The 18,806-nt window shown below is 35.5% G+C and overlaps 2 protein-coding genes and 1 long non-coding RNA gene across 8 annotated transcripts in view; 2 read left to right on the plus strand and 1 right to left on the minus strand.

The window, feature by feature from the left end:
• The window catches only part of mcama (melanoma cell adhesion molecule a), a 638,953-nt gene that overhangs the window by 431,954 nt on the left and 188,193 nt on the right, over window positions 1-18,806 (minus strand). The window lies entirely within an intron of this gene.
• Window positions 4,306-18,806, plus strand: part of rasa4 (RAS p21 protein activator 4) — a 100,194-nt gene continuing 85,693 nt past the window's right edge. For 2 of the 3 annotated variants that reach the window (XR_015490440.1, XM_087252599.1), the window contains exon 1: window positions 4,306-4,542. Coding sequence is in view for 2 of the 3 variants with exons in the window: in XM_087252599.1 (XP_087108725.1) it covers window positions 4,478-4,542 (65 nt within the window). In the remaining variant the exon portion in view is untranslated. 3 annotated transcript variants of the gene reach the window in all.
• LOC147844444 (uncharacterized) lies at window positions 5,024-8,739 on the plus strand. Its single transcript, XR_015492159.1, has 3 exons — window positions 5,024-6,019; window positions 6,508-7,895; window positions 7,965-8,739. It is a non-coding gene; the product is annotated as an uncharacterized LOC147844444 (long non-coding RNA).

The following is an 18,806-nucleotide window of genomic DNA, read 5'->3' on the forward strand; positions in this document are numbered from 1 at the left end:
GATAGCTCAGATTACACTGGGAAAACAGGCGACCGCTACAAATTGCGCTTTAATGTTTAGCTGGTCAACTGTATGGTATGGAAACCTTATATATCTGCTAGATGAGCCCGTCTCATACAGCTGCCATTGCAAGGCTCAGACACTTTGTAGAGAGCAATTTAACACAACTGCCTCTAGGAGTCGCCAATGGAAATAAAACAGACACGCACAGAAAATGTGCGTACGCCAGCCATAAAGCTGGCGTGGAGGTGCGCACATTCCCACGTTCAGTTCATCATTAGTAAATCCAAACGTGAGCGATTCTGAGCGTGAAACCTGGCGTACGCAAAGTTATTGTGCGTACGCAGCGTTGATACATGAGGCCCCAGATGTTTTACAATGTGCTCAGCCTGCTGGTTTGTCCATTCACATACATTTTTATCATCACATGATCTCTTAAAAAATTACATGACCTTTTTAATGCGCCGACTGGAATTTGTTCGGTAAAAGTGTTTCCATCGTAGTTTATGCACATCTTTTCTTAGCAAATAAAACATTTTTCCTTCTCAGTTTTTGAAAAACATTTTTTATTTATCAAAATTTAGGATCATCTTGGCATTTTTATCAACTGATTTTTCAAAATACGCAAAAAAAAAGTGGATTGAAACATGGCTTCTCTGTTGTCGTCAGTTTGATGATTTTAGCCACAATATTCATAACCATGCTCCTTTTACCATTAGTTTGCCATGAGGGAATGTCATGAAAAAAAAGCCAGGCTATACATTTTCAATTGGAAGTATATTAACATACTGAGATCAGAGCCATGGTGAGAGAGAACTGCGAGAACGGAAGTCCAAAATGTTCAATTGTTATTGGTGTACTAAAATAGTTCCAGGAAATGCTTCACAGTCTATTCAAATCGGAGATATATACACTAGATAGCGCATATGGACCCTGAGCATGCATCAATAGTGCTGCCACATTTGTACAATGCTCCCAGGACAAAGTTATTCAACCACACTAGTCAAGACTAAAGCCGAGTAACAAGCAAACAAAGCACAAAGGCAGAACATTTCATAGGTAAGATTTCGTTTGTTTATGTTTTTATATGTTACAAACTTTTGTGCTTAACGAGTATTAATGTTAATATAGTCACCTACTGAACTGACCATAAGGCAAAGTAGCACCAACTCGCACTAAATTCTGGGCTTATGCTAGTATGGTTGAATAAAATCAGCAAACAATGTAAATTAAATAAGACAACAAGACGCTACGATGCCAGAAACTTGTATTATTGTTGCCAAAGTTAACAAGTTGTTCATAACCGAGATTCACTCACAAGCGAACCGCTCCCTCCATTAGAACTAGAAATGAAAGCAGGAGAGGGGATGTGTTTCAGGACACAGATAAGATCGAATTTAACAAGGAAGGAGAATAAACATTTCCATACACAAAAAAAACATGCCCTTTGTTGACAATGTCCGTGCACCCTAGAATTAAAAACCTTTTCAGAGACATCGGTCTGAATATGTGTTCTGCTCAAAAAATGGGATCACAGCATTCAAGTGAATCACTCTAAACAAACCAAATCTGCCAAGTGTGAACACACCCTTAAAGGACTAAAACAGTGAACGATTGTCCTCAAATACAGTTTCTGAAGGAGTTTGTCCCCTTAAAAAATATTTTTGGATTTTAATCCATATAAAAATAAAAAAAAAGCTTTCAAACCCACTTAAATTAGAATGTTTTCTTTAAAATCTGCCCTTCAATATCATCAAGTGAACACAGTAAAGCCGCAGTGACGCACATTAGGACGGTTGCTTAATGTAATGAAAGTTGACTTTAACTGGATAGAAATACTGTAAATGTCAAGAAGAGGTTTTCACATTTATAAGGGCAGTTGTCAGTCTGCTATACCTAACTTTTTTTTTTTTTTTTTTCAAGGCTGTTTTTAAATTTTTTACTGTTTAACTTCTACACAAAAATATTGCTTCATGGCTGTATTCTTGTGAATGTGCATTCAGTGAAGTGTATAATGCTGGAAATAACTTTATCAAACATTAAATCAAATAAAAAATGTGATTATCTAAAATAAGCACAGAAAGGTATTTAGGCTACTTCAGGGGAAAGTTTGGCCAAAACTGAAAATTCTGTCATCATTTTGGCTTTACTCACACTTGTCCCAAACCTGTTTGAGTTTTGTAGGTAGTGCTGTCGCCTCACAGCAAGAAGGTCGCTGGTTTGAGCCTCGGCTCAGTTGGCATTTCTGTGTGGAGTTTGCATGTTCTCCCTGCGTTCATGTGGGTTTCCTCCGGGTGCTCCGGTTTCCCCCACAGTCCAAAGACATGTGGTACAGGTGAATTGGGTAGGCTAAATTGTCCGTAGTGTATGAGTGTGTGTGTGTGTGGATGTTTCCCAGAGATGTGTTGCGGCTGGAAGGGCATCCGCTGCGTAAAAACGTGCTGGTTCATTCCGCTGTGGTGACCCCGAATTAAAAAAGGGAATAAGCCGACAAGAAAATAAATGAATGAATGAATATTATAATGTTGGAAACTGGTCATTTTATTAAGGGAGATGGGGGACTAAACTAATGTGGGAACGAAAGTAAAGAATCAATTTTCTCAAAGCTCTGACAACATTTGCTTTCCAGGCTATAACAGCACATTTAGCATGCAACCCTTGATGGAGCTGCCAAATATTAGCTGTTTTAAGGACCGTGTCCTGCAGTTATGTACGAATTTCGATTTTTAAGTGAAGAAAGTAAATGATTGTAGCCGTTCTTTTTTTCTTATTACAAGTTCCATATCTCTTTTCATGCATCACAGTAATGATCAATCTACAGGTTATTTAGTGCAAGAACATAACCTTAAGTTTGCAATCTCTGAGTTTTTCAGTTTATTAGCAAGAGTTCCTGTGGTGGTGACAGTAACACTGTTATTTATGCGACACTGCTAATAGCCATACCTTATTTTTCACTTCCGTATTACATCTTTCTGTTTTGATTTCTGTTTTGTAAAATAAATGCATATTTCCATACATATTGCAAATGCATATATATATAATTTTTTTAATTTTATAAAATGTTAACATTTTGCATTGTCTGGTTGCTTTTGTTCCTACTGACTGGGTCAAAAGTAACAACACGCCTGTAGTTCATTTGTCCTATTTTGACTGCAATGCCAAAATGAATTGTGAAAATAACTCATCGATAAAGATTTTGAGACGAAGCGAAATCCTATGTTAGATGTCGGTGCAGAATTTGAGACACCAAATTTGGCAATTTTGGTACCAAAATTGACATACCAAATTCCAACCGAGGAAAGTTGAATGTGCTGACCAGTTTGTTGTTTGCCCAATAAATGATAATAGGCTACACTTTTTTTTAATTCAAAAACTTTAACAGATTTTTTTTTTGCCTAATAAAATATGATGTAATTAATTTTTATTTTTTAAATAAGTATTGTTTTTCTGTATATATTATTGTATTATTCTTTATTCTAAACCTTTTTTGAAATGCTTAAAATGCAGTATTCTAACCTCATAAATACCTAAAAAATTAGGCAAATACTTGCAAGAAAATAAAAGAACCATGGCTTTCGCAAGGCTGGCTATGGACATGAACAATGTACAATTTGTTTAAAGTGAAATTATTTTGAAGTTGTTGTAGCCTATATGTTCAAAATAGCACCTGATATATTGATAGACCACACTTATGAGTTAACCGCAGCAAAGATATATTTCTGTCTAAAACATTGTTTTAAAAATAGGTTTTCATGAAAATTTGTATTTTCGTCCCCACTCTCAGTCAATAGTAGGCTATTTTCCCTGCTATAAAAGTCAATGGTTCCCCAGTTCCTGCAACTCTTCTAAATATATTTGTGTTTGTGTGTTCAACATATAAAAAATAAAGAATTTGTACCATTAAAGGGTGAGTAAAAAGTAAGTAGACTATTATTTTGGTGTGTGAACTAAACGAACGATCCTATTCGTTTTCTGGTAAGCATAGTCAACGAAGACTAGTTTGCTTTTTTACAGGTAAGCTAGCTATTTTACTGTCGAGGGACTAAAAAATGACTTCAGCTCACTTGACTTCAATTTAAAAGACTTAAATTTACCCGTCGCTCGCATCTCGACGCCACAAAAGTACAATATTCAACAAAACCACCTGAAATCACGAACTTGCGGTTTAGCTGGATATGAAACGCGCGTTTGTTGTAGTTTGACGCGTCGCGTAATACCATCGCTCTTCCAGTGTGTATGTGTGAATCCAGTCAGTCACTCCTCCTACAAACAGCCCACAGAGCTCAAACCAACCCGCCCGTGTTTAACGCGTGGACGACCGCTGGACAGACAGGCGGTGTTGCTTCTTAACACAGGATCTACCATAAGCTTTATTGATTCAATAGCCCGTTTGTCAATTCTGCAGTGCTTATAAACATGCGTGTTATTGAAGGAACAAGAAGTGTCGGCGCTTGAGAGACAGTCACTGAATGACAGCATGGCTAAACGAAGCACTCTATTCATCAGGATTGTGGAAGGAAAGAACCTGCCAATCAAGGATATGTAAGTGTTGATGACTTTATGGGATTATTTGAAGTTAAATTATTTAGAAATATGTGGGAATGCATTGGTTGGGCGGTATAGAAACTGAACGCAGCAGTCTATATATGGGATTCATAATCCAGATGTAGAACATCTCATTCAAATAAAGCCATACATAATAAAATGATAATCCATGTTGTGGGCAAAATAAACAAAGAACCAATAGGAACCCTTTTGTAATTTTAAATTGTTAAAATGGGAATTGTATTATATATATATATATATATATATATATATATATATATATATATATATATATATATATATATATCTATATATATCTATATATATATATATATATATATATATCCCTTACTCTGTAGATGCTAAAAACTCATCTTTCTAAGACTTTTATATTTTAATAATATTTATTATTTTAATAATATTTACTCTTATATTTTAGAACTTTTTTTTTTTTTCAATGCATACTTGTATTTTATTGCATGTTTGATTTCTCTTTTCTTGTAGCGCTTTGGGTCTTAGAAAAGCGCATTATATTTAAAATGTATTATTGTTGTTATTATAGGCTAGTATTTTTTCTGCCTTGCTGGCATATTAGAATAATTAAATAAGCAATTCCAGTGTTATGGATGTGACAATTTGGAGTAAAAACTCAAAACATAAACACAAAGCAAGTATAAATTGAAACATCTGTTTATATTTTTCAAAACTGCTAACCACAGAGTTATGGGATCAGAAAAATATCAGTCTGTAAGCATTTTTCATATTTTACATGAGGAAAAAGAACATGCGCTATGGATGTGACCATAAAAGTCTGCAAGTTTACAGTCTACGACATACTTTGTAGAAATTCTGTGAATTAAACTGCACAACCCCAAAGAAACCACGCTAATCAAATGTATAAGAGTTGCTCACTATAGAACAAAAATGATAGGTTTATTTTACTTAACATTTTTGTAATTATGAGCCTTTGTTATGGAGGTTTGACGTCTCTGTTATGGATGTGATGGATGTGAAACTGCCACTTGTGTGACTCAAATCAAATATAATTGTTTGAGAACACTGACAGACATTTTTAAGTATTTTTACAGTCCTGTAAAATACAAACTTATACAAAAACGTAGGGTTTTGCTATTTTGGTAAAAATGTATTATTTTTCATGACAATCCTGACATTTGCATGGAATTGCTCAAATCTTAATTGAGTATATGTGGAAAAACGCACTACAAACTATTTAAATGACCTGTTAATGGATAAAAGTTGATGGTTTAAAATGTTTTAATGTATGGTGATAACCCTTGCACTTATGTGGTGGTTTCTATTTTGTTTTATTTTTTACAGATTGTTTTACATGACATTTGAAACACTATTGATAGAATGATACAACTAATATTATTTAATCATTTAAAAAATACTAATCAAGTAAAATTATAATAATACAAATTCTGCATGCTTTGAAGGAGCATTTACACCGGGGGTTCTCAGTCTCGGTCCTGGAGGTCTGATGTCCTGCTGCTTTTAGCTCTAACCACAATCAGACACACCTATGCTAGCTAATCAAGCTCTTACTAGGCTTTCTGGAAACATCTGTGCAGGTGTGTTAAAGCAAGTTGGAGCTAAAATCTGCAGGACATCGTAGGCATAGGTGATTTTTCCTCTTTGAACACATTATATTTTATTTTGAGAAACTTTTGAAATATTTTGGAACAGTAAACATGTCAGGCTAATAATTTAAATGAATAATTCACTTTTGCTGTTTTCGTTATTTTCAAAAACTCTGATTTCTTTGCAATTTTCTGCTGGAGATACTGCTGTCCTAAAAAACGTAAATAAAAAGTCTTACACATATCTTGGGAACAGTATAGCAGAAAATTTTGGCGGTTTTAAAACCTTAACCTTTGCAAACCGCGGTATTCCTTGAAAACAATTATCGTTCCATGCTTACATTGGACCTCCAGGGCCGAGTTTGAGAACCCCTGATTTACAATATAAAATTTAAAGGTTCTTTATTGACATTGATGGCTCTTAGGAAAAAAACGAAAAGGTTCTAGCAGAACCAAAAATGTTTCTTTAATGGCATCATAGTGAAATCACCCTCTTTGGGCCGTTTATTTTTCATGAGAAGATGAGAAAAAAATAGAAACAATTGCTGAATTGAACTGTTGCTTTTATAGTGTTTTCACTTTTGTTTTGGCACAGAAACTTCATGTATTGGGAATTAAATTTATACAACTGAACATCATTAAATATATTTCTCTCAACCATTTTCCGAAATATTAATCATCAGTAGAATAGAACCAGACCGGCAGCTAGCTCTCTGCAATTCTCCCATGAAGCAGGGCTGCACTAGTACCTGGATGGGAGACCACATGGGAAAGCTTTGGTTGCTGCCGGAAGTGATGTTAGTGAGGCCAGCAGAAAGCTTTCAACCTGTGGTCTGTGTTGGTCCTGACACCCCAATATAGTGAAGGGGACTCTTTACTGCTCAGTGAGCGCTCTCTTTTAGATCAGACTCAAAGATTCTGTGTAGTCGTTAAAAATCCTAGGATGTCCTTCGAAAAGAGGGGTTAACCTCGGCATCCTGGCCAAATTTGCCCACTGGTCTCTGTCCATTATGGCCTCCTAACCATCCCCATATCATAATTGCCTTCATCACTCCTCTCCACCAATCATCTGTTGTGTGGTGTGCGGTTTGGCGCAATATGGATGCCATCGCGTCATCCAGGTGGATGCTGCAGACTGGTGGTGGATGAGGTGATTTTCCCCCAATATGTAAAGCGCTTTAAGTGTCCACAAAAGTGCTTTGTAAATGTAAGGAATCATTAAAATTATTATTTTTAAATTTGTAAGTCATATTCAGATGTTTTACATTATCTCATATACACAATATAATCGACACTAATTGCTTTTTGTTGTTGTCATTTCGAAAGCTTATGCCAAACTACTGTACAAACGCACATTTCAAACCTTTAATTAGCAGTGTGAATGAATTAAGCCTGTTAATTGGTTCCCCTGTTTGCAATTGGCAGCATTCCATTGCGACTAACACGCACACACACAGATTCATTTGGAGCTCAGCTCTGTGTTTACTTTTGTCTGGATTGAGGTTGGAAAATCACATGGTCATGATTTTGGCCACAACAGTCCAGATGACAAGTGTTTATATATATTTCTATTTGAGGAAAGGATGGCTCTCCCACATAGTCTGAGAGGAAATCTGTTTAGTAAGGTCATCCGCATTAACATTTCAGCAGTGTGGTCACCATCATGTCGACGCAAGGAAAATCTGATGTGCTGCTCCTGCTCGTTTCCTTCCTGAGTTTTTTTAGCGACTCACTTCCCTGTGTGATTAGGTTGAATTACTGGTCACTCTATCAGATTTGCTGAACTGGGTGAGCCATCTGAGCAGATGCTGTGTGGAGTGTTTGCATTGGCTCGTATTTGGTGACATTGCCAAACGGTCCACAGTGGCAGATTGCACACAGTCTCCACAAACAACAACCATCCCTTTCTATTTACACATGGCCTGGCTGAGCTTCAGTCATGACTATGCGCCTTTTCTGGCTTCCCCTGGATTTCTTCCAATGGTTTTGCGAGGCTGTGGGAAGATTAGTAGATTTTGGACTCTTTTAGGCGGGCTAATTATAATCAAGCAGCCGGTGAGCAATCAGCACCTGGGAACGGGAAATATGAGCACTTGCTTCCTGAGATAAACCTTCATTGATTGGGATTTAAGTAGAAAGTGGTTAAGAACTTTAAAGTTGTTGATATAATTGCCTGTAATCTGTTAAAGGGGACCTATTATGAAAAAATCACCTCTATAAAAGGGTTTTAACACACTTGTGTGTATAAATAACCAGCTTCCAATGGTAAAATGTATTCATTTAATTTTAATCACACTTTATTAAAACAGTATATAAAAACACTTGGATTTTACATTCTCCTGTGTCATCAGAGGGGGAAAACCCCGCACACTAGTAGTGATGTAAGGATTCACCTGACTCACAATTTGATACAATTCACGATACTAATCTTACGATGCACGATTTAGTCACGTTTTTTTTTTTTTTATAAAAATTATTTTAAATAAATTTAAGGTGATGAAACCCTGTAATTTTTTTCTTAAATGCTGCACAATTGCAAAATAATAGGTTTTCTGTCATAACTAAATTGCTATTTTAAAAACAAATTCCTTATAAAAAATAATAATAGAAACATGAATATAAACTGGATCCCATAATACATAAATATAAACTGTGACTGAGCTGGGATTTTACGTTTTTGAAAAGAAATATCAGCATAGCTTTGCACATTTATAATGTCCCCTGCTGAAGAGAAATCTCTTTCCCTGGGGACTGAGGTGGCTGGTGTGAAGAGGAAAGCCTTTCCTAAACCAAAGAACAGTGTGTACAGAAGTGGTCAATAGACCCTCTTCTCCAGGTGACTGGCCACTGGCATAAAAAAAACTGAATATAATAAAATTACTAATTATATACTGTAGTAGGACAGGGGCAGCATGGTGGCGCAGTGGGTAACACGATCGCGTCACAGCAAGAAGGTTGCTGGTTCGAGTCTCCGCTGGGTCAGTTGGCATTTCTGTGTGGACTTTGCATGTTTTCCCCGTGTTCGTGTGGATTTCCTCTGGGTGCTCTGATTATCCCCACAAGTCCAAAAACATGTGGTATGGGTGAATTGGGTAGGCTAATCGTCGCTGATGGCCACAGTGAGGGCTATGTGTCCATGCGTAGGCTGTGCCGTATCATACGCATGCGTTTGAAGCTGAAGTATAAATCAGCCTTAAATTGTCTGTAGTGCATGTATAATATGTGAATGAGGGTGTATAGATGTTTCCCAGTGATGGGTTGCAGCTGGAAGGGCATCCGCTGCTTAAAACATATGCTGGATAAGTTGGATGAGTTCTGGTAGTGTAAGTAAAAGTCTTTTCGCAATATTTGCACACAGGTAGTGTTTTAGCTGTAGCACTTCACCACTGTCAGTGTAGTTTGCCGCCCCACCTCTTGCTCAACACTGATATGCAGGTAAAGCGAGTTCGCGCCTGTAAACAAATCGCCCCCTCTGTTCAAAACATGTATCGCGATTCCTTCAACAATTCTAATTTAATTGAATCGTCACATATTTGAATTAATTTTCAACCGGCTCACAGTGAATCGTTACATCCCTATCCACTAGTGATGATATCTCCTTCATTAGCATAGTACGGTAGTCTTGATTTTGAATCTGCCACTATGCTGGCACGTAGGCGTTTGTAGCTCCGCCCTCTTTTGTAAAGAGCAAAGTTTTATATGAATTTAAGGCGACAATCACCAAAATGGCATAATTAGGATCAAAGCCTAAAAGAGACAGTTTCAAAGGCTATCACAAGAGAAATTTAAGGCCCTTAAAACGTATTAAAAGTTGATAAATCAGTGTAGAGAAATTTAAGGCCCTTAAAACGTATTAAAAGTCTTAAATGCTATTTTGCAAAGTATTAAATTTTATATAATTTTTGATTATGCAATGCTTGGTTGTATGCTAAAGTTTGCCTGAATTCTGCGAATATCAGGATGATGTGTAGTTTTTAAAATCAACCAAAATCCTACTGACATCATTCTGCTTTGTTTACCCCAATAACCAAAGCAACACCATTATTTCTGCAGTTCTATAGGCGCCAACCTGCTGAATTAGGTTTACTCCATTTTTAATCAGTATATGTTTTAGTTTTGGATTAATTTCTTACATTTATATTTAGTAAATATACTGTAAGTTAAAATCCGCCAGTGTTTCCGGTTGAAAAGTGGTTATAAGATCTTAAAAGTAAAAAAAATAAATGGTAAGAGTCTTAAAAAGGTCTTAAAAGGTATTGAGTTTCACTCTTTGATTTCTGTATATACTCTGCAGACAACCGCTGTTTACAACTGTAAATGGTTGTTTTGCTGGTTCTAATGTGCATTTTAGTGCCTAAAATAAGTTTTATTTGTGATCAAAAACCCTGATAATTTATTATTTATGGTAACCCCGGTGGGTGACTCTTTGAGCATGGATGTAGTGAACTCATCAAGGGTTAATGAGCAGCCGCAGATTGAACTGTGAAGGCAAAGCTCATGCCTGGTTCATCAATGTTGAAAATTATGTTGTTTGCAGAGTCTGATAATCTAGCCTACTGTTAATTAATTTTAATTTGTTATGAATAACATACGCTGTATACAGTCAAAACTCAATGCAGGTTAACTTTCATGTTTGGTTTTATTATTTGTTTTATTATTTGTATTATAAGATAATTACAGTTATATTATTAGCCCCCTCTAATTTTTTTTTTCTTTTTAAATATTTTCCAAAGGATGTTTACCAGGGCAAGGAAATTTTTACAGTATGCCTGATAATATTTTTACTACTAGAGAAAGTCTTATTTGTTTTATTTCGGCTAGAATGAAAGCTATTTTTAATTTTTTTAAACATAATTTTATAGACAAATATACATTAACTTGCCTAATCACCCTAACCTGCCTAGTTAACCTAATAAATCTAGTTAAGCCTTTAAATGTCACTTTAAGCTGTATAGAAGTGTCTTAAAAAATATGTAGTAAAATATTATTTACTGTCATCATGGCAAAGATAAAATAAACCAGTTATTAGAAATGAGTTATTAAAACTATTCTGTTTAGAGATTGGGGAAAAATAAACAGGGTGGCTAATAATTCAGGGGGCTAATAATTCTGACTTCACCTGTATATCTATTTCAAGTAGGCCTATGTATTTTATTCTTTTTATATATGCAATTTTATAATAGCGGTATTTTAAATCTAATCTAAGCAATCTTTTTTAGAGGGTTGAGAAGGGGGGTATACAGGCTAACAGTTAATGTTTGGTTAACAAGTGCCTATTATCATTCAAACAATATTCAAAATAATCAACCTTTAATTATTTGCCCTGTCTGCAAATCTGCTATGCCGCTGAAATATGGAGGATGTTTGCAGCACGAACCAGTACAGAATAATGACGCGTGTCAAAAACGATGTAAAAGTCACATGAATTCCAGCATGACCGTTCACACTGTGCTCGGATTGCTAAACATCAGATCTATGTCTGATTTAATACCACAAATGAAAGTGGCACAAATCAGAATTGAAAAGATCAGATTCCATGCGGTTTGAGCTGTTCACGCTGTCATGACAATCATGGGACAATAACCGTTTTCAAGGTATAGCTCGGTTTGGAAAAATCAACGTTTTAAAACTGTCAAAATTTTCTGCTATACCGTCCCTAAGGTATGTGTAAGATTTTTTATTTACATTTTTTGTTTATTTTTAGGACAACAGTGTCTTCAGCAGAAAGAATATCCAAAGATGCCGTTTTAAATATTAAGGAAATCAGTGTTTTTGAAACCAACAAAGACAGCAGACATTAAAGATTAATTTGAATTATTTAGCCTGACATGTTTACTGCTCCAAAATATTTAAAATGTTACTTAAATAAAATATATTGTGTTCAAAGGGGAAAAAAGCTTTTGTTTTCAGACATTTAAAAAGAATATATTTTAAAGCAGTTAGCACAATAACGTGATATCGTAAAACTGTGATATTTTTATCCAAGGTTATTATACCATCAGAATCTTATACCGGCCCATGCCTAATGACAAAAACAGATCTCAATCACATGTGGGCAAAACATAAATCAGATTTGGGCCACATTTGCCTGCAGTGTGAACTTAGCCAAAGAGTTATCAAACATTATCCGTGGATTGTTTTGAGCTAAAACTTCACATACACACTTTAGGGACATCAGAGACTAACTTTTATTTGTTTCTTGTCAAAAAAACTATGTGTATTTTAGGTGCCCTTTAAGCTTGCATTTATATTGCCATGTTAGTATTCTATAAATCCCATTTAAAGTGCCCTAGCAGTACTGTGCTTAACACAAGGTTATAGTATTTTTTAGCTTTTTTTATTAGTTTTTATTTTGATACGATGTCAAATTTAGCTGTAAATTTCAAAAAGTAAAAATAGTGTGCAATTAAGACAAACTTCGTAATATTAAAGATAACATATGTTTTTAAAAATGCCTAGTTAATATTTTTTGGCAGGTGAAGAAAAGGTTGAACATGTTTTGTTTACATAGACAATATGTTTTTGTACTGCGCTTGAATGATGTGTTTGACTGTAAAACATCTACAAGTGTTTCTATAAACAGCCCAGATCAGATCAGAACACTACTTATTAAATCAGAAAGGATTATTGATGTGCTTTAAAATGTACACCCTTATAAAAACGATACAAATACATTATCTCTCATGATGCATTATGGTATTCTCTATCTACTACAGTAAATGTACATCAGTTGTACACTCGTTATTGCAGTGTTCCACGGTGGAATGAACTGCCAACTTATCCAGCAAGTGTTTTACGCAGCGGATGCCCTTCCAGCTGCAACCCATCTCTGGGAAACATCCATATACTCTCATTCACACTCCATTCACACCACAGACAATTTAGCTTACCCAATTCACCTATACCACATGTGGGAGGAACTGGAGCACCCAAAGGAAACCCACGCGAACACAGGGAGAACATGCAAACTCCACACAGAAATGCCAACTGTCCTAGCCAGGGCGTGAACCAGCGACCTTGCTGTGAGGCTGCTACCCACTGCACCACCGTGACGCCCTATTGCAGTGTTATTGTCCTTTTTTTTGCATATAATTTACACCAAAATTATCTCATTATTTACTCTTCTACTTCTACTTGTTCTAAATTTTAGTTTCTAAACACAAAAGATGTTCTGAAGAATGCTTGAAACTGGTTGCCATTGACCTCATTATTATTTCTTTTTCTACTGTGGATGTCAGTGGCCTCCAACATTCATCCATTCATTCATTTCCCTTCGGCTCAGTCCTTTTATTCATCAGGGGTCGCCACAGTGGAATGAACCGCCAACTTATCCAGCATACGTTTTAGACAACCAATGCCCTTCCAGCTGCAACCCAGTACTGGGAAACACCCATAGAGACTCATTCACACATACACTACACACACAATTTAGTTTATTCAAATTACCTATAGAGCGCGTATAGAGACTGTGGGGTAAACCGGAGCAGCTAGATATGCCTGATAAGATATTTTTAGTATATATATATATATATATATATATATATATATATATATATATATATATATATATATATATATATGCTTGTTGTGTTCTCTAAATCATGCTATAAATGTGTAATAGTACGACTTGACGCATTCTAATGTACAAGTAAATAAAAAATGTAAAAATTACAACCATATTACACTTTTTATGCTCAAAAAAATCCCTTTCAATTGTTTGAAGCTCGATTCAGTATTTTTTATTGGAAAGTCCAAAAGTATCAACCAGCAATACGTTTAGCCATGCTGAAACTGGCTCTTCCTATTATGAAATACATACAAATATATTGTAACATTGTTATTGCGTTAGCAATTTCAAACCTTTCATGTTTAATTCAAGTTGTTTTTGCCATAGCAATGTAAAAATTACAGTAGTACACTATTTTAGTAACCATTTTCAATGTTTAGAAGTGCAGTCATGAGTGCTTTTGAATGCGTTTGCAGTTAATTGTAGAGAGGTGAGGTTTAAATGGATAAAATGACTGGAGAAGTCTTGCATCGCCAGAAAGAAACCTGCAGTTTTTACATTTATGCCACATTTACATATATTCGCTTAGCAGATGCTTTTATCCAAAGCACCTTTTTACCAGAACATCCAGTTATGTCATGTTGATTGAACAGAACAAAGTGAAAAATGAATTTCAGTATGTAGCAAACCCAGATAATGGGGTGGATTTTCACGTCGACTTTGAATTTCTAGGACATCTGTCCACCTTTTTCCTAAAACTTATGATGCTTTGTAAGTAATTTCAGTATGGGGGTATACAATTATTTATGTGTTAAAAAAACGTAATGAAGTGTCATTATTCCCAACAGTTTATCTATGATCAAATATTAAAAGGCAGCTTATTATTTTAATCTTTTAGTGATATGAATGATTTCCCTATTAAACCTGAACCCCTATTTGCTATCTTTGGAACTATCTTTGGTAATTGCTTTTACCACGATAGCTGACAAGATGTTTAATTCGTTTCTGAAAACCCAAAGCTACTCTATTGAGCACCAAAGCATATAGATGAGTCAATGAGTTGAGGTATTATAAGCTGAGGTCACATTTACGCTGAGATTTGAGAAGTACATTTGGAAATATGGTCTTCATTTCTGACATCTTTCTGGATTATTTACAGTTCTTAGGGCATATATAAATATTGTATCTCATAACCTTTTCTCATAAAACTCATAAAAAATTCTTTGTTTTTAATTTTATTTTTCTTGTTTATTATCTGTTAGTAACTATGCCTTTCACACCGGCCACAACTTGGATGGATCTGCTTGTAATATTGGTATTCGGCACCTTTTAAATGGTTTAAGCTGTCTATATTTTTGTCTTACTTTTTGTGTGTTGTGTATGCACCCTATAGCTTACATATACATACTTGATGTTTTATAACCTTTAGGTATGAGTCTCTTCTGTTAAGGCCGGAAAAAGGAAATAAATGTTGAGGATGTTTGTTATATTATTATTATTATTATTATTATTATTTTATTTAATTTAATTTAATTTATTTTTTTTATATTTTTTTTGATTTATTTTATTTTATTTTAATTAAATTTTAAGTTAATCTATAAAAATCCATATAAATAAAGTTTTTAAAAAGGCAACTTAAAACTTAGAACCATTTATACGTTTATTTTTTAGTAATGTATTATAAACCCACCCAAAACAGAATAAAAGATTGTAAAAAAATACAGAAAAAAATAATACTAACATTCTGTGCCTTTAAAATGAATGCATAAATGCAGTGCTGATAAAGCAGTATTGGTAAAAGTGTAACAACTCGAACTTTTAAAATAAGATGTCACCAAATACAGAAACAGAAGAAGCTCTGTGGAAATTGCAGCATTTGGATAGAATCTTAGCTCTCCCTCTGCTGTAACGTTACTGCGCCTCTGGCCACGGCCCTTAGCTGCGCAGTGTGCGTGCGCTTCAAAAGTACGTTTGTGATCTCACAAGACCCGGAAGTATTTTTTTGTAGTCCCCAAAATTCGTTCATTGTAGGCTTTGCTAAGCTAGCTCTGTAAAAACCAAGGTCTCCCTTTGCATTGAACTTTGAGCATTTTACATTCAGAGATGCTGTTTATTTTCACACAGCTTCATTACACATCAATTAAAGTTTAAAATATGATATCATAGTGGACCACCCCTTTAACTTAACGGATTTGTGTTGGGACGACATGAATGAATTGTGGAGCCCTGCATTTTTTATAGTATTTGTGCAGCCCTATTCTGAAATGTAGCTTCTTGTCAACTATAATCCCAACTCTACATTGCATCATGTAATATGGCTATTCCAGCTTCGCGCATTGCATTATCGATGCTAAAGCATTATACTGTGCAGCCCTACAAGACATGCAACCCATTATTTAATTCTCATTGTCACATGTGGGACATTAAAAAAAAAGGATCGTAAACGGACTCTAGTGTCTCTCTCAGTCCCCAAACAACACATTATGGCCACCAAAGATAAGAGAAGAAGTGAGAATGACAGAGGAGACACTCTTTTGTGATCATCTCTATCCTCGGCGTGCAGGTGGCATGAGGATGATAGTATGTGGTTCAACTGCCAAGCCGCGCTGCTGTTTGATGTAGCACCTGATTCTGACAGCCACAGGTTTCCCTATTACACTGATAACAACAGGCGAAGATGAATCACCGCATGATGCACTCATTCTCCTCACACATACACACCACACGCACGCAAACACTCATACAGCGTAGCAAAGTTGCCAAGGGCAGTTATTACCTCCACAGAGGAATTTCAATATCCTCACGGTGACGTTAGACGTCTCTACACTTGCTTTCTGTCAATTCGTGGCTCATCTGAGAGCACCTGCGAGTGCTTTCTTATCGCACGCTGGCTTGTGGAAATGAAAATGATTGGAAATGCTTAATGTATGGCGAACGCAAGCACAAATAGAGGTATTAAGGGGAAGGCGTGATTATATTGCTTTAATGAACGCTGAAGCGTGTGGTTTATGAGATGAGGATTTCACATTTACCCCTAATGAATTTGTTTAATTGGATGAAGTTGGCAACAATATGAGTGTAGTTTGGGATAATTAGGATGATGGGTTAAGTGTCAAACATCAAAAGGGATTTTCAAGCATCAGAATCAAGTTTATTTTTTATACATTCAAATGTGTTTCTGAGAAGAGAGAAAAAAATCTGTACAGGTTTTTTTTTTTTTTTTTTGATTAATTGTTTATACTTTTTAGGTGGCACAGTGGCTCAGTGGTTAGCTCTGTTGCATCACAGCAAGAAGGTCACTGGTTCAAGTCCAGGCTGGACCAGTTGGCATTTTTGTGTGGAGTTTGCATGTTCTCCCCATGTTTGCGTGAGTTTCCTCTGGGTTTCTACCACAGTCTAAACACGAACAGTATTGGTCAATTGAATAAACTAAATTGGCCATAGTGTATGAATGTGTGTAAGAATGAGTGTATATGGGTGTTTCCCTGTACTGGGTTGCAGCTAGATGGGCATCTGCTCTGTAAAACATTCAATTCAATTCACCTTTATTTGTATAGCGCTTTTACCATGTAGATTGTGTCAAAGCAGCTTCACATAGAAGATCATAGTAAATTTCAGTGTTTAAGTTCAGTTCAGTTTAGCTCAGTTCAGTGTGGTTTAATAATCGCTATTGAGAGTCCAAACACTGAAGAGCAAATCCATCGATGCGCAGCTTTACAGATCCGGAACCATGCAAACTTGTGGCGACAGCGGCGAGGAAAAAACTTCACCAATTGGCAAAAGTGAAGATTTAAAAAATCTCGAGAGAAACCAGGCTCAGTTGGGCACAACCATTTCTCCTCTGGCTAAACGTGCAAAGCTGCAGTCTAGGTGCCGGAGGCTGGAAAGCTGGACCTCAGCGAAGACTCGTCTGTCCCTGGAGTGTCACAGGAATCAGTCTCATGCTCTCCACTCCTCCATGACCACCACAGCAGAAACCTTTTCTGTTGAGTGCGTGACCAATCATAGGCGTTTAAGAACTCGCTCAACAATGCTCAAAAAGCAAGCAGGATACATTTTACATTTGTTTATTTGCTATAAATGCTCATGTTGTTCTGTGCATGTACTTAAGTTTTGTTTGATACATTCAAATAGAGTGTTTTCTTTGAGCAGGTCAAGGTACAGAACATATTTGACTGCTTGTATTAAAGAACAAAAGTGTATTACATGTAATATATAAATATAAATATATGTATACATTTTAATACAAGAATTATTTTGTTGCTAAGTAAAATATGCACTGAGATATCAAATTGAACCGAATCATTGGCATGATAATCGTAACCATTATTATTATTATTATTATTATTATTATTATTATTATTATTATTATTATTATTATTATTATTATTATTATTATTATTTATTTATTTATTTATTTATTAAAATGTCATTTCTGTTTTATTCTGCAAACTATTATTATTCTGGCATTTGTCCAAATGAAAAATAAATTTCATTTAGAACATAAAGTAATAAAAAAAAATTTTTAGACAACACAATCGTAGGGCTCTATTTTGACGGTCCAAAATGCAGAGCGCAAACGCTTTCAGGGCGTGTCAGAGCGCATTTTTGCTAATTTACGGACGGGAAAATCCGTTTTGCGCCGTGGCGCATGGTCTAAAAGGGTGGAGTTTATTTTCTTAATGAGTTATAGGTGTGTTTTGAGAATAAACCAATTAGAGTCTCATCTCCCATTCCCTTTAAGAGTCAGCTGCATCGCGCCAAGAGCACATTCGCTATTTACAGGACGTAAAGTAAGTGTATGTGGAAAAACTGAGCATTTAACTAGCAAACAGTTAACAGTTTTTTAACAGAAAACTGTTAAACGGAGCATCTACTGCATGAGAATGAGAGATAATAGATCTACTTTCGCTCTTTCAGACATCAATTAGTCTGCAAATAATTAAATGCGTTTGTTAAGCGCAAATATTCGTTTCAAAACTTTTTCTAAATTCAGTTCTAATTTCCAGCAAACGAATAAATGAACAATAATAACGAAGTGTGTTCAAAAACCTGAGTTATATCCTAAAACACATGCTGTGCCCCATATGGTCTAAAACCTGACAGGTGGGCAAATCTAAGCTTGTTTTTTATAAAACAAATATAAATATGGA

Source organism: Danio rerio, chromosome 5 (assembly GCF_052040795.2).
Source record: "Danio rerio strain M-AB ecotype USA chromosome 5, GRCz13ab, whole genome shotgun sequence".
NCBI lineage: Eukaryota > Metazoa > Chordata > Actinopteri > Cypriniformes > Danionidae > Danio > Danio rerio.